The 25,439-nt window shown below is 37.1% G+C and overlaps 3 protein-coding genes across 12 annotated transcripts in view; 1 reads left to right on the top strand and 2 right to left on the bottom strand.

Moving 5' to 3' along the window:
• The window catches only part of LOC117339536 (cilia- and flagella-associated protein 46-like), a 74,953-nt gene extending 58,292 nt beyond the window's left edge, over positions 1-16,661 (top strand). For 4 of the 10 annotated variants that reach the window (XM_033901205.1, XM_033901202.1, XM_033901206.1 and 1 more), the window contains 15 exons: positions 13-102; positions 509-691; positions 2,083-2,180; positions 2,582-2,670; positions 3,800-3,990; positions 4,939-5,060; positions 5,937-6,157; positions 10,956-10,988; positions 11,702-11,796; positions 12,700-12,760; positions 13,340-13,375; positions 14,259-14,474; positions 14,721-14,802; positions 14,940-15,076; positions 15,765-16,661. In XM_033901205.1, coding sequence (XP_033757096.1) covers positions 13-102; positions 509-691; positions 2,083-2,180; positions 2,582-2,670; positions 3,800-3,990; positions 4,939-5,060; positions 5,937-6,157; positions 10,956-10,988; positions 11,702-11,796; positions 12,700-12,760; positions 13,340-13,375; positions 14,259-14,474; positions 14,721-14,802; positions 14,940-15,076; positions 15,765-16,018 — 1,908 coding nt within the window. In that variant the 3' untranslated portion in view covers positions 16,019-16,661. Of the gene's footprint in view, positions 1-12; positions 103-508; positions 692-2,082; positions 2,181-2,581; positions 2,671-3,799; positions 3,991-4,938; positions 5,061-5,936; positions 6,158-6,724; positions 6,737-8,169; positions 8,176-8,781; positions 8,794-10,955; positions 10,989-11,701; positions 11,797-12,699; positions 12,761-13,339; positions 13,376-14,258; positions 14,475-14,720; positions 14,803-14,939; positions 15,077-15,764 lie in introns of all 10 variants that reach the window. The other 6 variants (XM_033901197.1, XM_033901200.1, XM_033901198.1 and 3 more) reach the window with 6 other exon arrangements.
• A 5,046-nt stretch (positions 16,662-21,707) lies between these two features.
• Positions 21,708-22,139, bottom strand: LOC117338885 (glycine-rich RNA-binding protein 8-like). Its single transcript, XM_033900248.1, has one exon. The coding sequence runs from the start codon at positions 22,137-22,139 to the stop codon at positions 21,708-21,710; it is 432 nt and encodes a 143-aa protein (XP_033756139.1).
• Positions 22,140-22,932: 793 nt separating this feature from the next.
• On the bottom strand, positions 22,933-23,571 carry LOC117338884 (protein FAM98A-like). The gene has a single exon (XM_033900247.1). It carries the CDS (start codon positions 23,569-23,571, stop codon positions 22,933-22,935), a length of 639 nt encoding a protein of 212 aa, XP_033756138.1.
• Between the last annotated feature and the right edge of the window lie 1,868 nt (positions 23,572-25,439).

Here is a 25,439-nt window from a genome sequence, read left to right as displayed (position 1 = left end):
ACTCATATTCAGGATTTGGCTGCCACAATATCCCTGGAACTTGTAGAATGTTGTGGACAATATGATCCCCAGGCATGTTCTATATTCCTGGCATTATACCAGGTAAGTTTTATTAAACAAAATTTTCCAAAAACAATGTTCGGGTCATCTCTCTGTTCCTGGACTTATAAGAAGTTAGTTCCCAACAAAATTCTCCAGAAGCAGTTTTTCCATATTAATATTCCCAGGACTAGGTACTGCTGTCAGTAGATGGAACTTTGCTATCTCTATACAGTATTCAAAACTTTGACCTATCAGTATCACCTCTCTCTTTATTTCCCACTTTTATCATATTTTCATAAGTCCACTTTACATTTCATTCTTAAATTCCCCTATTGTAAGATCTTTATTCATATCTCCACTCCTTCATAGTGCCAAAATTTCAATGATTGAACATGTGTAATCATGGTGGTATAACAAACTCTACTGTATATGTATTACGATGTCTAAACCTCTTTGTTCTCCACAGAGTTGCTGCACGTCTATAAAACTTGAAACACTTCTAAATAAGGCCCAGGTTGACCCCATGACCTCTCGCCTGGCTGCTCTTCTCCACCAGCGATCCAACATCTTGGAAAATGACATCAGAACTAATATGTCCAGTGGCGGTCTAATGGCCACTGTCCAGACATCCCTAGAACAGAACTGGCAGGTAAGTGGTCAGAAATATTGGTTTGTCAAATGTTAAGTCATACTGATTGGTGAAAGAGTGGCACAATGGTCAAAACTCTGGTAGGGGACATGTTCCCAGTATGCTTGGCATTGTCAAATTTTAGTGCAGACCACATGACATGTTGACGAATTCATGCACTACATGATATGTGTAATAGAAATATATAACTGTTACTATCACATTCAACACAATCACAATTTAGTACAAAGGTCTAAGGATGAAAAAGTCTTTCAATTTTTCAGCCAAAATTGATTTTTATTAACACACACAGTGACATCACAATTATTGTTTTTACCTGGTAGACGAGGATAATGATCTCGATATATAGAGGCCTTATGACTGGAGTTCAAATAATATTTATATATAGAGAATACATGGTCAGTGTCTTAAAATATAAGCTGTATTTTGGCGAGGGTAAAGAAAGACAAAAGTGGCGAGCCTTGGCGAGCCACTTTTGTCTTTCTGTCCCGAGCCAAAAATACAGCTTATATTTTAAGACACTGACCATGTATTCTATTTATCCTGCAACAGTCATATAATCATTAAAAATAATCATTTTGAAGTGAAACGGTGTCAAAAATGACAGAAATATGTTCGCCTTTCAAACGTAGTTTCACTTTGAAGTAGGTCAGTCGAACTGACGCACGTGCTAAGATTCCAAAATACAGCTGTTTTCCGTCACTGCCGTATACAGCAAAAATATATACGGTGGGTGTATTCCGACAATGCGGTGGCAGTTGCAGGATAAATGTACGTATTGTTCAGGGTATAACAAATACAAAAAGGTTACATAATTGTAGCTATACATTTCTTATCAGAGGGAAATATCTTATTCTGATTATTATACTAAACAAATTAATGATACAACAGCCATAGACTTGATACAAAGGCATTATGACAATATCAATAGTTTGTACCAACAGGAAGGCACTGATTATCAGTATCTGTGTGACTGCGGGTCCCATTCTCACATAATCATCAGTGTTACCTTACATCATTGTATATTTTACACTCTTTGCTTGTCAAAGGAAACAAATGTTTTCAAACTGTTTTCAACTGCTATTTGTGTTAAGGGCTATTCCAGTTAAACATTTTCCCAACAGGGAGGACTCCAGATTTGTGAAGCAGGGACCACCCATAGAAGTGACCTAGTTCAAACAGTACTAAATAATAGGCTGTTTCCTACAGCACCCACCATGTATAGAATTTCTTTATTCCTAGAGTTATCCCATGACTGTATATATATATTTACTGGTTCACAGGAATAGCCATAAATGATAAACAGCTTTTCAAATAATATCATTCTAAATGGAGGAAATCTCACTGAATGTTTCTTAAAAGCACTAACATCTCATTCTCTGTGATTGCAGGCCTGGAAGAGACTAGAGGTGATGCCTAACCATATGGACCTACTAAAGGAGTTCCCAGCCAACTTTAACTTCATCATTCTCCAGCATTCCCCAGACAAGTATGTAGGATACAATACATGTTATCAGACTTTAGCGGTCATGATGCTGGATATAACTCTTTTGTCCAATTATGAATTACTGCACTTGCATTTTGCTATAAACAATTGAAGTATAAGATTTCAGTATTATATAATGAGTTTTTTGTCTCCAATATAACTTGGCTTTAGCTTTGTCCCAGTCTTTGAAAACCAGAAAATTGCCATTAAAATCCATACTAAACATTGCCAATGGATAAATTAAAACAATGACCTGTATAAGGAAACATTGTAAATTTCTGGAAAAGATATCCAAGGTCATACTAGATTTAATGAAAAATTAAGTTTCTGAGAATAGTCAGAGGTCTTACAAAATTAATTAAAAATTTATATTGAGACAAAACACCAAATTCATTTTTTTTCAGAAACTTCCTGTATGGCGCAATTCTTGACAAGCCTAAGAATGCTCCTGTGGCGGGAGGGGGCAAGAATCCAAAGACTACAGCTGCACCAGGTCAGAATTACCCATAGCTTGTGTGTATATAGTTAGGGTATATACAGCTGTATAGAGTATATACAGTATACAGCTGTATAGAGTATATATACAGTATACAGCGGTATAGAGTACATGTATATACAGTATACAGCTGTATAGAGTATATACAGTATACAGCTGTATAGAGTATATATACAGTATACAGCTGTATAGAGTATATATACAATATACAGCTGTATAGAGTATATAGTATACAGCTGTATAGAGTATATATACAGTATACAGCTGTATAGAGTATATATACAGTATACAGCTGTATAGAGTATATATACAATATACAGCTGTATAGAGTATATAGTATACAGCTGTTTAGAGTATATATATACAGTATACAGTATGGAATGGAGGCATGGAGCCACAACTGTTTGAGTTTCCTACCTGTAACACCCGTATACATTACTGTCTATGCAGATATGTTTTAAGAGAATGTCAAATTTTTCATCCTGATCAGAAATTGTTTTAAATTAAAATGATGATTTAATACATAATATAATTATCAAATTAAAGCATTTAGCATAAAAATATGCAGTAGAGGTATGCTATACCAAAATACACATAGATTATAGACAACTTATATAGGTATCTCTAGAAAAATAACTAAAACAGAAATTAAAATACAGCTTTCAAAATTATTCATTTTCAGAATACAACAATAATTATTTTAAAGTTTGAGATCTGTTTATTTTCATTATACATCTAAAAGAATTACTGTTAGTTTGTGTCCGCAAAATACGTCCCTGGCCACAAATAAGCCCTTTCATCATATTTCATTCACAAATAAGCCCTCCCCAAATTTCAAAATTAAACTTATATGCTAGGCCTGGAGGAGGGGGCTTATTTGAGGATAAGTACAGTAAGCTTTGGGTCTATATATTTTCATTATTAACTATTTTAGACAAACTTACCAATGGGGTCTGTATTCTTGCCTGTTCTGTTTATATTTTTGTCATCTTTTTAATTCAGCAGGATTACTGAGTAACATATTAGTGTCCTTTTATCATGTACACTATCTTGTACCACCTTTAGACAACGTGTGCTCTTTATATAAAGTTTGACCACTCATTCAGTCTACTTTTCCCTGTAACAGCGGCCAGTCGGGCTAAGGTATTTGGTACCCAGGTGAACCCTGAAATGCTGGAATCACTGATGACAAAGTTTGCTGACCATCGCCAAGCCATTCAGGCACTGCTCCTAAAGCAGGAATACGCCCGGGCTCAGGCTATGATGAGACAGAAGATGTTGGAGAATCTCGATGAGAGCCTCAAACAGAAGACTCAGGTATGTAAAATATGCACCCTGAATTTATCTTATTTGATAAACATTGATTTTTTTTTTTTCTCAATTATAGAAAACAGGAGATAACTTTTTTTTGTTTTTGTTTTTTTGTGTACTCCTGCTGTTTCATGGGGGCGGGGGGGGGGGGGGGGGGGGGGGTCCTACAATTACAATGTAATGTTGGTCCCATGTCTGTCCTGTCACATCACATTTGGAATCTGGTTCATATCTACAACAAAGTATCATAAAAATATAAAGTTCTTTGCGATAGGAGTGGGCTAGGGCCTAATCTGTTGGTCTCTTTGTCGATGCATTAACATGGAATTTTTTCAGAATGTTCACTTCAGAAAAATACATGAGGTCAAAATTCATGGCCAAAGGTCAAGGTTACTAGGTCCAAAGGTCAAGCTCAAATTTTGTGTCTTTTCAACGTTCAAGATTTTGTTATGACATTATAAAGTACAGTTGGCTGGAATTAAACAAGTCAACTGAGTAAAAAGTCAAGGTCACAAAGTCAAAGGTCAAGGTCAAATTTTGTATTGTCACTGAGGACAATTTTGTTATAACATTTATGATGAAGCAAAGTTTGTTAGAATTAAACAAGGATTCAGCTGATGAAATGTCAAGGTCACCAGGTCAAAGAGGTCAAGGTCCTTTAGCCAAAGGTAGCTTTTCACTATCAAAAATATTGTCCCCTGACCGAGACAAACCGAAGTCTCTATATTTGTTTACCTGAGTGTCATAGCTTTAAGTTTGGTGGTAAATGACACCATTGTATCAATAGGGTGTAAACAGGATATTGGGAAAATTGATGATGCTTTATATATACTATATCATTCTCACTTCATTTAGAAGTTAAAAAAAAGAGATGACCTGTTTATCTGTTAATATGAAATTGTATAATTTATATCTCTCACCATGTAGAACTATAGCTTCACTTAAATGTTTTAGACCTTGCACTTAGATGAGGATGCTGAGGAGGAGGCCATGCTGCTGGAGGAGTTTGACCAGCTTATTAAGGACATGGAGTCCTACCTTCAACCCATTACAACGTTCCTACAGGGCATGCTGAAGTAAGGATACTAGACTGACATTTATCAGATTTTATAGAAACTCTCCAGACACCAGACCTATGTGACTGATCATGTTTGATTTGTGAAGTTAGATGTGATACCTCTTGTTCTATTATATTAGGGGCCGCGTTGGCCGAGTGGTTAAGGTGTCCCGACACTTTATCACTAGCCCTCCACCACTGGGTTGCGAGTTCGAAACCTACGTGGGGCAGTTGCCAGGTCCTGACCTTAGGCCGGTGGTTTTTCTCCAGGTACTCCGGCTTTCCTCCACCTCCAAAACCTGGCACGTCCTTAAATGACCCTTGCTGTTAATAGGATGTTAACAAAAAACAAAACCAAAAAACCAAAGGATGTTAACAAAAAACAAAACCAAAAAACCAAATCTTGTTCTATTATTAAGTCCTACTACAAAGGCCTGGAACCAAAAACTATGAGTGTACCAAAGGGAAAATAATATTACTTCTTGTGTATTTACTCTCCTTCAGCCTGTATTGTATAGCAAATTGTCATTTGGGTAATTTTCATAACAGGAATGATAAATTTAGTATTACCAGTATGCATGATTAGTAACTGTAACATAAACTGCAGAATTAGTCCATCAGGCTGTTAAAAGGAGGAAATATTGAAACTATAATTGTATAATAATGATTCCTCTTTTGGAAATATTTTACAATTTAGCAACAATTTAAGTTCATGTTTAAACAAGAAAATATATAATTGTTAATAAATAATTGAAATTATTGCATAGTAACAATTTGTCATTAAAGGAAATTTTTGATATTAAGAAACAATAATATAACTATACATTACTGCAGATGTTTATCTGTTAAACAAGAAAATAGGATTGTATGGGTTATTGTAATTTCTCCCCTGTAGTACTCAGGTGGTTACCCCAGCCAGTGGGAAGGAGGCTAAGAATGCCCCTGTGGAGCCTCCTCCAAGTATCGAGTGTGCCATCCTCCTGGTCGACAACTATCTCATGCAGCTCCCTCTAGAGGCGCTGGAGTTCCTACAGGTGGAGAATGTCGCATCACTGTCACGTGATTTTTCACTGCAGCTTTTCTATCACCGGTTCTACAAGGAAGAGGCAGCCGCAGGTATGTTTACTACCCAGTCTCTCCCACTCCACATACAGTTACAGAGAAATGATGCATTAGCTTTGATTTCAAGATTTATTTCACTCACTCAGGCACATCATTGTGTGCAACAAGAGGTGAACATACAATCTTACAATGATATAGTGAACAGATACTTCCTTCCTTACTGCTATTGTTGCTTTCAAACTGGTCACAATCATCAATTAGATCAGTTCTTAGAATTCTGATCACTTTTAAAGGCATCCTTTTCCTGGGATGAGGCTGCCCATGCAGCATCCTGTCTGTACAGGGAAGATTGTCCAGAGCTAAACCCCATACTCTCACGCCATTTTTTTTCAATGAAACGTTATGTGCATAATCAGTACTAAGGGTAGCTTTACACTTGCAATTTATGTTTCATTTTGTTGATTTTCCGGGGAGTTATGTTCCCTTTATTTTATAAATTTGCGGGAGTTGGGGCTATGATGTTAGCCTTCAGACTTTATTTTTTAATAAAAAGAAAAGATCTTTTAAGCCTTTATTCTATGCTTGAAAAAAATTCATTCACTGCTAAATTTTCCAATACAGGAAAACCCAAAGGTAAGCTGAGCTCACCTAGTCTAGCTATTGTGGGTATAGTCTTAAAACATATCTCTTTACCTCGGACCTTAGAAATTACCTCCTTTAGTCCAATTTACACTGTGGTACCTGGCTATCATCTTTATATATCGGTGACATTTTTTATTCTCACAATTATACCATATTTTCAATCATCTATTCAAACTTTTAATGCATGATTATTGATTTTTTTCTTGGCTGACAGTTTTAGAAATGTAAGAATTTTAGCATCAAAACTACTTTCATTGGCTGATTTGATATAAATCTCAACTGCAATGACATATTGTCAAAATGATTATGAACAAATACATTTTTGAAATTTTGATTTTCATTTTAAAAGATAGGTGTTATTAAAGTGATTAATTAATCATTTCTAACAGATAATGTTAGATATCTTATTCAATTCCAAAAGGATTAAATTTAAACCTCTGCCAGTGTCAGTTAGAAAACAGAAGTACATTGCCCAAACCTTACAGATGTACATACACACTGCAGGACAACCATGTGATAGTCACATGACTTTAACACAAAATGGAGGCCTCTTAAGATTTAAAAAAAAGCAAAATCCTAAACCTGTATAAGGTGAATTTCTGTACAGAAATATTTTTGAAATAAGTCTTCTGTTAAATTTCAAATTTTCTGACTTTTGTATTCTGCTAATACAAAAACAACCCTTTTTCCATCTGACATAAAGCAAACTTCTCTCAAGTATCCATTAGTGACAATTTGTTTTAAAACAATTATATTTATATAATAATTATTATGTAGATGATTCATTATAAATATGCGATTATATATATACAAAATGGTAGAAAAATGGCTAATACTAGTTATTGATTGATTTGTATATAGAATAGACACACTGTATACAGCATTTTTTTTTTTTTGTGGCAATTTTATGTATTATACTTGTATTACGAGTATGTATGTAATGTATGCTGGATTCTGATTGGCCAGAGAATGTTTGGGATCATTTAGTGCCAGATCAACCACTCTGCTCATTATTATCATTGAGAAGACAAGCAGAAAATATACCTAACACTACAAAGTATTTCAACGACATGTGTCAAATGTTTTAATTGATTTTTTTTTCTCCTTTAACCTAAAAACTTTAAGTAAAAATATTGGTATTTTAAATATTGTCTTTTTATATTCTGGCATCGATGCACAAAATGTCTTGCTTTTAGTCCTAGATTTGATTTGGATTTATATTAAGTTTTATTTAATCATGTACATGTATTGTAAAACTCTATATTACTAATAGGTACTTTCATGAATTGTGTATTTCCACAGTGGCCTTGGTACTTTTACTAATATTGGAATCCTTTATCTCTGAAAGTTCCCTTGTTTTTTTTAAATTGATAATATGTTCTGACTGGGCAAGCTACTAATTTTGGTTTTCTCTCTTTCTTCAGAGGATGGTAGGTATTGCATGTGCGGGATTGGTTGCCGGATGATGTAGTGTTGATGATAATGTATTAGTGTAACTAGCTGACATGTAAACTGCTTTTCATACACATGTACTTATCCATTGTACTATCCTAATTACAAACAAAACTTTTTCCCCTATCTTTATTTTTCTATTATAGATTAAAGTTTATTTGAATTCGTAGGTCTCATTTTATGGTTGGTATGATGGACTAAAATTCACTTTAAATTAAATTAAATTTTTAAACATTTCCATATATACGTAGAGCAGGCATGATTAATTGAATATACATACCTAGTGAGTCTTATAGGATAATGATATGAGAGCTCCCATTGAAATACTTTACAGTGTATTACTATGTGTGTTAATATTGTTTAGTCCAAGAGATGGAATGTACACACATGATTTTATTGTCTGAATAATTTTTGAAATGTTAAAATCATTTAAATCATATGTCATATTATGGTCAAAAAGGATTTATCATACCCTTAAAAATTCTTATATTCAAACTCTGAAATGTAAGGTCATTTTAATTAGTATTGTCTTACAAATGAGTAGTAGGTTTATACTATCAAATTTGTGTTTATGTCATACTTAGCGGACGGAGAAGGTAATTTGTGTGAGACACGGGTATTGACTGAATGTGTGTGACTGTGGAGACTTCGGAGATCATAGTATAGACCTGGATTTAGTTGTTTTGTTGGTAGACTTATAGTATTAGATCTGATTACTTTACAATGAGTTAGCTAGGATTTTTATTGTTTGTAGACGAATATTGCAGATAGAGTTGACCAATTCAAATCTGTATTGTAACTCATGTTCTAGTCTAAGAACATTTTTTTAAAAATGATTTAAAAATTGATTCACAATGAAACTAACATTATTAAAAAAAAAAAAAAAAAAAAAGACAGTCCCAGATGCCTATACTAATTACTTCACTGAAAATAAAATCAAAAACAGGATCGCTTCATCATTTTATTGCCAATATGTTGTCTTGAATCTTTTCATACTTTCATAAATAAATTAATCCCTACACTCAACCCCCAAAAATTGTATTTATTTTTTTGAAAAACTATTAAACATATTTCTAATATAGCAGAGCTTTCTTAAAACAAATACAAAATTCTGTTTTAGATACAAAGTACTCTAAAATACCCAAATTTGACTTATATCTGTTTGAAATCCTAAACTGAATGAAAATATCAGACTATTTACCCTGGTCTGGTGATATTCATTATCAACAAAGTTTACTTTTCAATGTAATTCAAAATTAATGCTTTGAGTTTTTTTGTAACTGAAGGTTTTATATGTTTTTTATATGATGTTGTATCATTTCGACAATTAGTGTTTTAGGGCTAAATTTTGAATGAGAATGTAGTGGTAGGTTTGTGTGGTGAGTGGGTGACGGTTCTATCACTGACAGTTCATATAGAGTAATAGTGATTGTTTGTCGCTTGATTTTTTACAATTTTATTGAATGAAAAAACTTTAACAGTTTGTTGTAAACAAGGAAATACGTGTTGTTCGGTGAGCTGTAACAAACAAGGTCATGGATGATTTCTGTTCAAATTTTGTCAATTAAAAACTGTTAATAATTTTGAATAATCGGTTTGAACTTACTAGCAATATATAATCATCATTGAAAATTATTGAATAAAAAAAGATATGTAATAGCCTTGCCTATAGAAATCCTGTAACAGGTTTTATACCATGTAATACAGCATGATGATTACCATGACAGCCTGCATATTTACGATTTTATTACATATCAATCATTACTTCATTAAAAGTATTTTCAAACGTATATATTGAATATCCATCATAATATTTTTTCTACCCAATATCAAACACCATACAATTACAATATGTAACCTAGGTATTTGTGTACATGTACAGACCTTTGAGTTACTCTCTTTCTGCTAGTCACATTGAATCCAGTAGAAATATAGGTTATTGTAGATTTGTTAGAAGTAGTTTCTGTTACCCTTTTCTTTCTGAGACATGATACCATTTTAATCTGTTATCAGCCTTTTATCACACCTGTATGACATGGATATGAGTAGTCATCCTACTGTTTATTTACAATCATTTTCCCATAGGAAGTCCATCCAGATTTTCACCATATACAAATTCTAATTTACCAGGAGGTTTTCACGTCAGATCTGTAATATCACCCTCTTATAATCCTGGAAATTAATTTTGATATTTATATTCAATTAATATGCAACATTTTCATTTATACATACAAATTTCTTCACAATATTCAAGTGCCAAGTGTTATATGATATTGGACCAGTAGCATGCTCTGATGAAGGGCCCCTAAGTTTGTTTAAAGGAATGATTTTGAATTACTTTCAAGGTTACAGAGATGAATCTATTTTTAAGGTCACAGGGGTGAAATCTTATATTTGAATGAAGAGGTAATCAGCTAAGCATCTAGTTTATAAAAGACCAAGATTATCTTTAAAGTTGCATTTATTTAGTAGCAGGTTAGCAATGCAGGTCTATTGGGTCTCTTATTTATTTTGCTGTCAGGCTATAACACCATAACTGTCATAGGACGTGTGACACTCCTGTATCAACCTCTTAGAATCACTGTACAGTGAAAACCCTGTACCTGTCTGTCTAGAATCACTGTACAGTAACACCCCTGTATAGTGACACCCCTGTATAGTGCCACCTCTATACAGTAACACCTCTGTACAGTAACACCCCTGTACCTGCCCGTCTAGACTCATTTGAATTTATATGCCCTATCTGCCTTTGTTTTAGGTGATCACGTTAGATTTGCATCAGAATCAGCGAGTAAGACAGAAAACATGTTTTATGTTCATTGTTGATGTTGAAGTTTCTGTTTATCATCGAGTCCCAGTCACAATGTTCAGTTTCCTAGAGTTTTAAAATCCAACCACCACTGATTTTGTGAGAAGTGTTAGCACTTTTAATAGGAAACTCCCTAAATCTATCAAATTTAGTCTTTGTGAAGCTGTATGGTTTAAGATCATGTTAAATAACATTGTAACTCTCGTCACCATTACCTAATGTGTGCTTCCACTCTCGTTATGTCTGTTTGATTTACACGTAGGTATGTTAATACATACATGTAACAATCACCATATGTAAGTAGGTTTTTTTCAAATTTAAGTTTCACCTCTCAAAAAATCAGTTGCTTCATTTTCATTTTAGTATAGACATTAAAGTTTCATTATAATTCTTACCACAAATAAATGCTTAAGTAGAACAAACAAGTGTTTTGAAATTTAAAAATCAACAAAAATCAAAGTAGGAATGAATTCTTGATTTTGATTGGAGTGTTTTTATGTATTTTAACTTATTTATAGCATGAAATTAATTCAAACATTTTTGTTTGGTATTTTACATCTTGTATATAATTCATTGACTTTATTTGATCTTTTAAAGACTTGCTGTCTTCATACAACATATACGATCAAATGAGAATATTAGTGGTATACTAATATTGAATGTGCGTTATCATATGTACCATTTTGTTCTCACAGAAGATGCAAACAAGAAGAAAGCCAAGGGTCAGGTTGACAACCCAATGTCTAGAATTCCAGGTCTGAGGGATGCCAGCAAAAAGATGGCTAAGATTGTAAGTTTGTGTACAAATCAGGGCCAAGATTGTGAGTCTGTGTACAAATCAGGGCCAAGATTGTAAGTTTGTGTACAAATCAGGGCCGAGATTGTAAGTCTGTACAAATCAGGGCCAAGATTGTAAGTGTGTACAAATCAGGGCCAAGATTGTGAGTCTGTGTACAAATCAGGGCCAAGATTGTAAGTCTGTGTACAAATCATGGCCAAGATTGTAAGTTTGTGTACAAATCAGGGCCAAGATTGTAAGTTTGTGTACAAAACATTGATTTTTAGTATTTGGGAAAATAAATGATTATTTTTGCATTAGTTTATGAAGATACCTAGTTGTGTGGCATAGTGGTATCGCACTCACCTTTAAATTAATTAAACCTAGGTGTCCGGTGGTTGATTCCCCGTTCAGATGTTAAATGGTATTGGGATCAGCTGCCTGGCCAAGTGTATTTGCTAGTTTTTACTTTTACAATTATGAAATCATGAACATTTTTTCATGAATATTTTGAAAAAATATTGACTTTTGAAAGTTTGTCCTTAAATAGTATAAAAGGAACTGATCCTGATTAACGATAATTTACTACATTTATGAAATATTATCTTTTTCAAATGTTTTTTTTTCACTCTCGCTATAACATATCTTCAAATTGTGAAGAAGAAAAAGAGCACAACCATTGATAATTTGGATGATAAACAAATTAAAGTAAACAAACAATTATCTTGGAATGACTTAAGTACAATTTCAAACCTTCATTATTAGCTCACCTGGCCTGAAGGTTTATTGTTACAATTAGAATGATCAACCTAGCAGTGGGAGATACCAGACTGCTGTAATATACTGACAGATAGAAAAGGTTAAAAGTGACTTTATTGAATTGTGTACATGTTCATACAACATCCTGTTTTGTAGGTTCCGTTGAGCAGAGAGATAGCTCCATGGCAACATGCTGTAGACACCATGAACTTTAGATGTATCCTTTTCTACTGTCTGTTATACCCCTGATTGAAGATCAGAAGAGGACATTTTAATGCCACTATCCATCTCCATCACCACTCTATACAATCTCAAAAGTTCAAGTGGACTGATTAAACTAAACACCATTTTCCTATTGGGGAGTGCTTGCTTGGGATTTCTTTCCAGGGCAAAAGGTCATTTGTCAAGGTCACTTTTAATAGAAAATTGATTTCTGCCCAATTACTCAAGTTCCCTTGGACCAAATTAACTACTTCACGCTTAAGTTTCCTTGGACCCCTTGGCCTACATAGCTTGAAAGTGATCTCTGACACTCTATTAACTGATGATTTTCTAGCTAGTGTCCTATAAACTCCTCCACAGGTGCCCTCCTCCCTGTTATGTCACCTCAATAAAAGGCTAAGAGACGTATCACAAGGTAAATATTAAACACAAGTCAGTTAGATAAAAAAATAACAAAGGAAAGTATCCATTAGACCAGACAAGGATTTAAATTCATCTTACAAATCATTGAAGACTAGGTACAGGATTTATAAGTGTTATTATATATACCGGCTGTGTTCCTTGACTGACCAAGATATTGTGGACACCCACTTGGATTGTGCTGAAACAGGTATGTAGATTTGCTCTGTGACATTGAACCTCTTATTCTGCGACATTGAACCTTTGACCTCCAATCTTATAACACTGACCCACTAATCCTGTAACACTGGCCATCTGACCACTAATTATGTGACACTGACCCTTTGACCTCTAATCTGGTGACACTGACCATCTGACCTCCAATCCTGTGACACTGACCATCTGACCTCTAATCCTGTGACACTGACCCTTTGACCTCTAATCCGGTGACACTGACGATCTGACCTCCAATCCTGTGACACTGACCATCTGACCTCTAATCCTGTGACACTGACCATCTGACCTCCAATCCTGTGACACTGAGCATCTGACCTCTAATCTGGTGACACTGACCACCTGACCTTCAATATTGTGACACTGACCATCTGACCTCCAATCCTGTGACACTGGGCAATCTGACCTCCAATCCTGTGACACTGAGCATCTGACCTCTAATCTGGTGACACTGACCATCTGACCTCCAATATTGTGACACTGACCATCTGACCTCTAATCCTGTGACACTGACCCTTTGGCTCTAATTCTGTGAAACTGACCATCTGACCTCTAATCCTGTGACACAGACCATCTGACCTCTAATCCTGTGACACTGACCATCTGACCTCTAATCCTGTGACACTGACCATCTGACCTCTAATCCTGTGACACAGACCATCTGACCTCTAATCCCGTGACACAGACCATCTGACCTCTAATCCTGTGATACTGACCATTTCACCTCTAATCCTGTGGCATGGATCCTATATAATAAGTGTATAAGTTTTTCATGATATTTTTTTAGTTTTTTCCCTTTAATAATATTCTTATATTAAGTTGCCTCTGACGTATTCGTTCTGGTTTCTGTGTTGATACAGAGGTTGATAAACCCATCAATGTGACGAATCATCTGATAGACGATTATGAACAGCAGTTCACGCCTCGATGGCTGGGTATCATGGGAGATGACCACACCCCGAGTGTCGGAGAGTGGGAGATCTATCTCACTGAAAACAGCTCCTTCATCTTCTACGGCATGGAGAAATTCCTCAACTATATTCCACCTGCCAAACTTACCGCTCTCAACATACCAGGTATCTGTCACACACAATGTGCAATATACAATGTCATGTACATTGAGTAATAAAGTTGAGGTATGGTCACAAGTCCCCAATACAAATTTTTTTTTTTTTTTTTTTAATTTTCAAATCTCAAATAATTGTGAATGAAGATCGTTATATTTCAATAGGTAAAAATGTTGATATATTGATATAAGATGAAGTATAAAATGTTTTGAACTGTAAATTACAGTAATGAGGAGGCTGTGTTGTGTTTTACAGATTGTACCATCCTTTACATACAAGACTTGGCTCAGACTAGTAAGAGTTTTACCCGCCAGTCTAAACTGGATGTTCTAAAGAGGTGAGTCACTCCCTTACCTACAGTAACATATATTCCTGTGTTTGTTATCTGAATTTTCATCACATCGGTGTTTTTAATGCGTTGTATTCCCGGGGTGTAACATTTGTTCATCTTCTAACATTTGTTCATCTTTCCAGTGCAAGCATCCTGGCCCTGGAGAAACCTGTGGAGACCGCCATGCTGGCCAGTCTCACTGGGATCAAGTGCATTATGGCTAACCAATGGCACTGTACTCTGGCCGAGAATGCAAATAGGTTAAAGGTCAACATGAAAGGTAAATCATACAGGATCAAGGTCATTTATACAGATAATTCAAGTTTTGGGCCATACATAAAGATAGTTTATTAGTATTGTGTCTAAGGTCACAGTTTATGGTGTCAAAGGTCACAGTTATGATGACAAATGAGATGTCTCAGTTTTTACATATTATGATATAAGGCTTCTGATGAAAATAGTTAGGTTGATGACTTAAATCTTTCTTTATCTACATCACTGAGAAATACTCAATTCTGTAACGGAATGTTTAACATGTAAGACAGCTGTAGGTTGTCAGTGCAACCACGTCAACATGCCATATAGGTCTTTAATTTTGTGAGGTCAAACCATCAAATATAGGGTAAGATCACTAATAACGATTAGGCCTACCGTATAAATTTGTAATTAAGCCCCTGCCTACAAATAAGCCTCTTCTTCGTTTTCACAAAATCATCAGTTAAAAAAAAACGTAACCTGAATGTGGTTCACAAATAAGATAAGCTGTCCCTAAACTTTAGTACAAACCTTTTACATTAGGGATGGGGGCTTATTTGAGATTAAATATGGTAATTTAGATTAATTTTCATTAGAAAGACTATAAATTTGCAGTGTCCATAACTTAGGTAATTATTTTCTGTAAATATACCAACAGTATTGATTTGTGGATCGTTTTATAAAATTCTTCTCATAACCTTGTGTTATAACAGACATGCTGGAAGGTGGCAAGACTACAGGTGAGTCTGTGAGGCTGGTATTCACACCCTACAGACGTCGCAAACCTGAGGAGGACAAACCCACAGACGAGGCAGAGGAAAAGGAGAGTCACCGAACCGACGATCGAGACTTCAGTGATCGTGACTTTGGTGCTAAGGAGGAAATGCCAGAACCAGAAATGTCCTGGTATAACACTGTCTGTTATGGGCTTCCAAACGTTGTAGTGACCCAGCTCTCTGGCACATAGTCAATATCATTGGAACTCTTGTCAGGAATTAAACTCAAATGTTACAGTGCATAGCATCTACATCAGCAGAATTCTCACCAGTGGTAAAAACTGCCAAAATGGAGATCTAGTATTATGAAGGAATATATTGACAAAAGAGTGAAAGAAATCCCTAAGGTGGATTTATTTCAGTTTTTGACTGAAGAAACAATTTAATGTTATAATAGTAATATATTTTTGATTTATAGATATTTGAAATTGTGTGTTTCATTGCCTGTGATATTTGACTACACTAAAACCTTTGTTAAATTTAGACAGTTATAATTGCTCTGCTCTTTAGCATAATGATCTTTGTAACTTCACTCTAAACTGATGTGACCGTGTACAATGGAATTTCCAGCACTAGCAAACATTACAGTACTATATACGATGTAAATCTAGCTGAGGATGAATATTTTGAATCTTAACAACCGTTGGTCCATATTGAGATGCATCATTGGTATATACATGCTAATATTTTAATGTTTTCCGTCCTTATTGATATTTTAAAAGTATGATAAAGCTGTGATACCACTACATATCAATAACTGTTATACATATTGTTTATACTCTATTGTTCATCTGCTTGTTTTAATTGAGGATACAATAAATCATTTTGTGTTAATTTGGTTCTTATTTTTCTTTGAAACCATTGACAGTTATCAGATCACATAACATGAATTGCCAATGAGCTTGTGGTATGGTGCAGGAGTGGTTGTCTGTGTCTGTAAACTTTTTCTAGGAAACTATAAGCAACTGGGTATGGATATTTTATGCTAGGAGGTACATGGGGAAGAGTATATTAACATTTCCTCATATGAATTACCTTAAACCTTTTACAAGGTCACTAAGGTCTAATATGTTAAAATCTTCAAGAATAATCTTTTCAAGTTTCAGAAGCCTGATATTTTGCTAGTAGGTACTTAGGACAAATTGGTACAAAGTTGCCTCATATAAATGACCTTGACATATTTCCAAGGTCACAGGATCAAACGGTTTAAAATTCCTTGAAATTCTTCTAATGTTCTAAAAGACACAAGATACTCCTCTTTGTCCAGTAGGCACCTGTTATTTAGTGCTATAAAGTATCCTCTTACCAATGACCTTGACCTGTTTTCAAAGTCACAGGTGTCTGATATGTTAAAAACTTCAAGGATCTTCTTTTTAAGTTCCAGAAGACACATATGCCGAATGTTTTCTAATGTTCTAAAAGACACAAGATACTCCTCTTTGTCCAGTAGGTACCTGTTATTTAGTGCTATAAAGTATCCTCTTACCAATGACCTTGACCTGTTTTCAAAGTCACAGGTGTCTGATACACATGTATGTTAAAAACTTCAAGGATCTTCTTTTTAAGTTCCAGAAGACACATATGCCCAATGTTTTCAAACAGGTAACATGGATTGAGTGCTATAAAGATCTGACATACAAATGACTTTTGCCCGTCGTTAGGTCACCTGATAAGAAGTTTCACCTGACCTATTCGACTTGCCTTTTTTCCGTGGTCTGTGAAACCATCCATGGCCAAAGGTCAACCAAAATTGTGAATCATATGGTTCATCTGCCCCCAGAGCAAAAAAGTCAAATTCACTGAATTTTGTTTTAAAATTCCTCTTCGCAATACCCAGATGTGGTAGAATCAAATCCTCGTCAATGATAGAAGGATCATCAGGTGTATTACCAATATTATGTGAGCTTCATACCCCTATTGATTGGTAAAATTTACTATAATTTGTGTTTGGATATCACATTTTTAACTTACCAGGTCTAAGGGCACTCTTTCTGTACACCTGGTGTCCACATTGGCGTTATCTTTTGACAGCTAGGTTAAGGGTCATCTATATAGCAGAATAGTGTTGAATTTCAAACACAAATAAATACCTTAAGATTTGCACAAAAAATATCATGTAATATACCAAAATGTTTGTTTGGACATGTACCTTCTCACAATCACCAATAATATGCTATAGATGCTACCAGTTTCTTCTGTAGAGTAACTTTGTGGTAAGATTTGGCATGGAATAATTCTAAGTCACGCAAATGATCAAACCTGAAAAATAGCCATGCTGTTATGTTCACAAGTGTCTATAGCACAGAGTGGGAGCATTTGTTTGACCGGATTTTACTGTATGTACGTATAATAAACACTTATTTTGTTTTGACCTTGAAATGCAAATGGCGGCTGAGAGTAATATTACACAAGTATGGCTTAAAGGAGGCATTTCAGTTAAGAACAAAACTCCTATATCGTACTTTTAAGACATCTCATCATAGTAGCATGAACATTTGAATGTCAATTTGTTAAAATGGTGAGTTTGCAGCCTTTTTCAGAAATAGGCATATTTTACCCCAAACTCAACGGTTGAACATTTTTTCATAACAGCAGTCTTCTTGCCACTTCAAGAATACTTTATATTGTCTAATAAGAGCATTTTTGATGTTTTAAATACCCCCTTATATGCCATATTTGTGTGATATCATTCACGACCGCCATTTGCAATTCAAGGTCAAAATAAAAACGTTTAAACATATAATAACGTCAAAGCTGGTCAAACCAATGCTCCTATTTTGTGCTTTAGACACTTGTGAGCAAAACGACATGGCAAAAAAAGTTTGTGTAATATATGGGATACAAATGAGTTAATTATGTCCCCCTGAAACATGCATTTTTCTTACGTTTTGTTGAAATTTACAAACAGCTTAACAAATTACATGTCAACATTAAGTCCCACGGTTTGCCATGATACATACTAAAAGTTCATCATGTTACTTCTGTGACATTGCACCATAATAGGGATTTATAGGCCTGTAAAATATCAATGTTTTGACTGGATTTGCTGTTTAGATGCCCCTGTTTTATATAACACTGTATCGATACTAATAAGGATACGCCTTAGGCATCTGGTATGTCCCATGGTATTCATTGTGACAAGACCTGTGCATTTGCAGACCTGCTGACCTTTGACCTACTTTTAAGCAAACTTTAACCTTGGCCACTGTCATTTGCAATTCAAGGTCAAAATAAAAACAACGTTTAAACATATAATAACGTCAAAGCTGGTCAAACCAATGCTCCTATTTTGTGCTTTAGACACTTGTGAGCAAAACGACATGGCAAAAAAAGTTTGTGTAATATATGGGATACAAATGAGTTAATTATGTCCCCCTGAAACATGCATTTTTCTTACGTTTTGTTGAAATTTACAAACAGCTTAACAAATTACATGTCAACATTAAGTCCCACGGTTTGCCATGATACATACTAAAAGTTCATCATGTTACTTCTGTGACATTGCACCATAATAGGGATTTATAGGCCTGTAAAATATCAATGTTTTGACTGGATTTGCTGTTTAGATGCCCCTGTTTTATATAACACTGTATCGATACTAATAAGGATACGCCTTAGGCATCTGGTATGTCCCATGGTATTCATTGTGACAAGACCTGTGCATTTGCAGACCTGCTGACCTTTGACCTACTTTTAAGCAAAAGCTTTAACCTTGGCCACTGTCTGTAATAACCATACGAGATAGGGCTTTCATATTTGACATGTGACAAGACGTTTCTACTGGTACTACAACTGCGGATCTTATCAGTGACATTCGATCTACTATTGAAAAAAAAAATGACCTCAGTATATTAATTGTGTATGACAGGATTTTCATATTTGACTTGTGTGTTCCTTGTACAAGATTTTTCCACTGGTACTTCATTTGCGGAGCAGCTTACCTTGACTTTGACCGTTCATCTACTTGAAGATAAAAGCCCTCTGGACCTCTTCCATTACAAGAACTGATTTGCCTCTCGGTAACATGTATACTGATGTCAACACATTCAACATTTTAACTAAAATCAAGATTACTGGCTGTGTTTCTTGGCAGTATGTTTCAGTGAGGTAGCACTATAAAGTCGGCATCAGTTTCGCGACAAGACAAACACCAACATACCTCAGCCTCACATTCACCACACGCATACATCTCTCACATTGGTGAGGTCATCCTTAAATAAATTCAAACCAAAGAAGGTTCAAAACAATTTACCAATGTCTATTGTCCCTTCAGCTATATTATAGTAGTGTAGTAATTCATGAAAACACACGAAAATAATGTAACCCCACATAACAGTATTAAGTATGGAAAATGAAACATATTCAACAACTTTGAGTTTTCATAATTACTTAATTACGTTAATTATTCACCTTTTATTCGCCATTAGCAGAATGTGCACACAGCCTTTTCAAAGAATTGTGAATTCCTGAAAATAACATCATCTGTAACCATCCAGGTATGTAAAATTACCTTTTACAAAAGGAGAATTATATTCCTACTTCACACAACATTCCACTGCAAATGGCGGCGGTATGACATCCAAAATGGTGGTCAGTGTGTCTAGGCTTTGTGTACTGCCTGACAACAAGTGTTTAGTGTAATGAAGCCTCGGGTTCAAATGTTACTATTCTCTATTCCAATAGGATAAACAACACAAAATACAGAAATAAATTTCAGTGACAGAGGCAATGCGACTTGTTTATGATTAAACAAATTATTTTTAGTTTCAACACTTTGATGGGAAAACAAGCTTAGATCTTATATTGATTTCTCTCCCAAATATGCGTTACAGACAAAATATGTATGCACCTACAAACAATTATAAAATTCGGTAAAAATGACAACCCCTATTTTCATATCCATATATATGAACACAGGGGGTGTCATTTTTACCAAATTTTAATCTAGCCCCCCCCAAAACGTCCCAAAATGTGCTATACACACTAGTGAAGGTCCAAATACATGTAGACTGTAACTAATCTTTTACCTGTACCTCACCTGGCCTTATGGCATAGTGTGGCATAGTGTGTCCGTACTCATGATCAGTCAACATCTCATTGTGTGGTACATTCGGCCATTTACGCCTCAAAATATTTCTTTCGCTTGTAGACGAAAGTTATATTTAGTTGAGTATTTTTTTCTACTCCTAAATCATCATCAAATCCTATGTACATGTGCTTTTTAGCTACGGAATGAACGGAAATCAAAACAGATTTTGAAATTCCAATCGACTTGTGGGTTGCAAGCCACGTTAACAGACAAAACACTACCTCGCAAGTTGATCTCGTCCGTTCGTCAGCCAGTCCGGCGGTTACTTTTGCCTTCCAACGACTTCTTGAATAACATTGATTTACTTTCCAGGTCCCAAATCCAAATGACGACATTTGACGCCCCTTAAATATCATCATTGATGATATTTGACGCCCATCATATCCAAAATAAGGACATTTAACCCCAAATTGATATCCCCAGTGGAGAATTTAACGCCCCCTCTGTATCACCAAAGACGACATTTGACCCCCACCTATATCCCCAATGACGATATATTTGACGACCCTCTTTATCTCCAGTGACGACATTTGATACCCCTCCATATCCCAAATGACGACATTTGACGCCATCTCTATATCCCCGATGATGACATTTGACGCCCTTTATATATCGTAAGTGACGACGTTTCACGCCCCCTCTATATCCCCGTTGACGACGTTTCACACCCCCTCTATATCCCCGATGACGACGTTTCACGCCCCCTCTATATCCCCGTTGACGTTTCACACCCCCTCTATATCCCCGATGACGACGTTTCACACCCCCTCCATATCCCCGATGACGACGTTTCACGCCCCCCCTCTATATCCCCGATGGCGACGTTCCACGCCCCCTCTATATCCCCGATGACGACGTTCCACACCCCCTCTATATCCCCGATGACGACGTTCCACGCCCCCTCTATATCCCAGATGACGACGTTTCACGCCCCCTCTATATCTCTGATGACGACGTTTCACGCCCCCTCTATATCCCCGATGACGACGTTTCATGCCCCCTCTATATCCCAGATGACGACGTTTCACGCCCCCTCCATATCCCCGATGACGACGTTTCACGCCCCCTCCATATCCCCGATGACGACGTTTCACGCCCCCTCTATATCCCCGATGCCGACGTTTCACGCCCCCTCTATATCCCCGATGACGACGTTTCACGCCCCCTCCATATCCCCGATGACGACGTTTCACGCCCCCCCCTCTATATCCCCGATGGCGCATTCCACGCCCCCTCTATATCCCCGATGACGACGTTCCACACCCCCTCTATATCCCAGATGACGACGTTTCACGCCCCCTCTATATCCCCGATGACGACGTTTCACGCCCCCTCTATATCCCCGATGACGACGTTTCATGCCCCCTCTATATCCCCGATGACGACGTTTCATGCCCCCTCTATATCCCAGATGACGACGTTTCACGCCCCCTCTATATCCCCGATGACGACGTTTCACGCCCCCTCCATATCCCCGATGACGACGTTTCACGCCCCCACCCGATGACGTTTCACGCCCCCCCCCCCCCCGATGACGTTTCACGCCCCCTCTATATCCCAGATGACGACGTTTCACGCCCCCTCTATATCCCCGATGCCGACGTTTCACGCCCCCTCTATATCCCCGATGACGACGTTTCACGCCCCCTCCATATCCCCGATGACGACGTTTCACGCCCCCCCTCTATATCCCCGATGACGACGTTCCACGCCCCCTCTATATCCCAGATGACGACGTTTCACGCCCCCTCTATATCCCCGATGACGACGTTTCACGCCCCCTCTATATCTCCGATGACGACGTTTCATGCCCGCTCTATATCCCAGATGACGACGTTCCACGCCCCCTCTATATCCCAGATGACGACGTTTCACGCCCCCTCTATATCCCCGATGACGACGTTTCACGCCCCCTCTATATCTCCGATGACGACGTTTCATGCCCCCTCTATATCCCCGATGACGACGTTTCATGCCCCCTCTATATCCCCGATGACGACGTTTCACGCCCCCTCTCTATCCTAAGTGACGATGTTCCACGCCCCCTCCATATCCCCGATGACGACGTTTCACGCCCCCCCCCCCCCCCCGATGACGTTTCACGCCCCCTCTATATCCCAGATGACGACGTTTCACGCCCCCTCTATATCCCCGATGACGACGTTTCACGCCCCCTCTATATCCCCGATGACGACGTTTCACGCCCCCTCCATATCCCCGATGACGACGTTTCACGCCCCCTCTATATCCCCGATGACGACGTTTCACGCCCCCTCCATATCCCCGATGACGACGTTTCACGCCCCCTCTATATCCCAGATGACGACGTTTCACGCCCCCTCCATATCCCCGATGACGACATTTCACGCCCCCTCTATATTCCTGATGACGACGTTTCATGCCCCCTCTATATCCCCGATGACGACGTTTCACGCCCCCTCCATATCCCCGATGACGACGTTTCACGCCCCCTCTATATCCCCGATGACGACGTTTCATGCCCCCTCTATATCTCCGATGCCGACGTTTCACGCCCCCTCTATATCCCCGATGACGACGTTTGACGCCCCCTCTATATCCCCAATGACATTTGGCGTCCCCTCTATATCCCCAGTGACGACATTTGACGCCCTTCTTAATCCGAAGTGAGGACATTTGACTCAACTTCTATATCTCCAATGACTGGCATTTGATGCCCCTATCTATATCCCAAATGACATTAATTTTGACGCCACTATATATATTCCTAATGACATCATTTGACATTCCCTTTTTTTTCCCAAATAACGACATTTGTGGTCCCTATGTATCCCTAATGACGGCATATAACACCTCTATATATATCTCGGTTGCGATATTTGACGCGCCCTATATAACCAATGACGACATTTGACGCCTGCCTATAAATCCCCAATGACGGTATTTGACGCCCCTCTCTATACTTCCAATGACACCATTTGACATCCCCTTATTTTTTTCCAAATGACATTTAACGCACCCTATATATACATGTATACCCAATGATGACATATGATGACATATGGCACCCAGAGATGTATCAGTGAAGACATTTGACGCCATTCTATGTCACCAACGACACATTTTGACGTCCAACTGTTTTTCCCCATTGACATTTAAAATCTCTTTTTTTAACAACTTCTCCATAACGAAGCACCCCAGGTATCTGATATTGGGTTTGTATCATGTGGGGTGAAGGGCTACCAAGTTTGTTCAAATGAATGACCTTGATCCAAAGGGTCATGGAATTCAGTTTTCATAAAGCACCTTATCCTTCCATCTATGATCAGTTATTGATTCTATCATACCCTAATATTGAGAAGAAGTCAGTGGTCATTGTGGCCCCTCGTTTATGGAAACTGCCGAAGTTTCCAGATTGGGAACCACAAGTCATGAAATGTTTGTCCGTTTCAATAGCTAACACAAGAGAACATGGTGGCTGATAAAGATCATTCAATGGTTCCAAGTGACCTATTCTAATTGCCATTTGTGAGTCCGTCTATAAACAATTTAAATTTTCAGCTTCTCAGAAACCCCAGAACCAGTTTCAATGAAAATTTAACCCACCATCTGATGGTGGGCTAAAATATCATTGAAACTGGTTTCTGGGGTTTCTGAGAAGTTAAAAATATAAATTCAATGGTCCGTCTGTTGTCCGTAAACAACGTGTAAACAATCCTTGTTATCGCTATATTGGTTTGAAGTACCGCAGGGATTTCCCTCAAACTCCATGTGTAGTTTCCCCTCGGTCCGTAGTTGTGCCAATTTAATAAAATGAAATGGTGACAGGTCACCATCTTTGATTTTGAGAATAGAATATTGTTATAGCTTTTGAAGAATTGAAAGAGATGTTTCTCAAACTTCACATGTAGGTTCCACATGTTTTTGTAATCGGATTAAAGAAGGGAAAGATAGAGATTAGTCCGATATAGAACCAATAATGATCATTCAATGATGGGCACCAAGATCATTACTGTTTATAGAACCAATAAAGATCATTCAATGATGGCACCAAGATCACTATTGTTTATAGAACCTTTCATGGCTTCAGGGGGCTGAGGGGTAGTTCAAAGAGGTCAAATACTAAAGCTTGAATTTTCTTTGGAAATAATCAAAATTTTATAGTTGTTAGTAGGGAATGGCATTTTCTGACTGTTAAAGCCCTTTGGCCTTTTGTTGTGCAATCACCACGAGATAAGCATTGAATCTTACAGACGGGGACTAAGAATTAATCAACCTCGATCTGAAGACTAATTACATCGCAGGAAAAGGAATGGATTAACATTTTTGAAACAGAACACTTTGAAACATCTGCAACACTACAAATAAATTTTGAAAAAGAATACAAGATGGCCTGTATCGCTCACCATTGGACCCAAATGACCAAGACCTTTGACCCAGTGACCTTGAACTTTGGTCAGTTGACTCCATATTAAATTCTGATCAACAAAAATATACATCAGTGAAAGATACCACTTTCAATTTGACCTTGTGGACTGACTGAC

The sequence above is a fragment of the Pecten maximus genome, chromosome 12 (assembly GCF_902652985.1).
Source record: "Pecten maximus chromosome 12, xPecMax1.1, whole genome shotgun sequence".
NCBI classification, from domain to species: Eukaryota; Metazoa; Mollusca; class Bivalvia; order Pectinida; family Pectinidae; genus Pecten; species Pecten maximus.
This window is presented reverse-complemented; position numbering and strand designations above follow the sequence as displayed.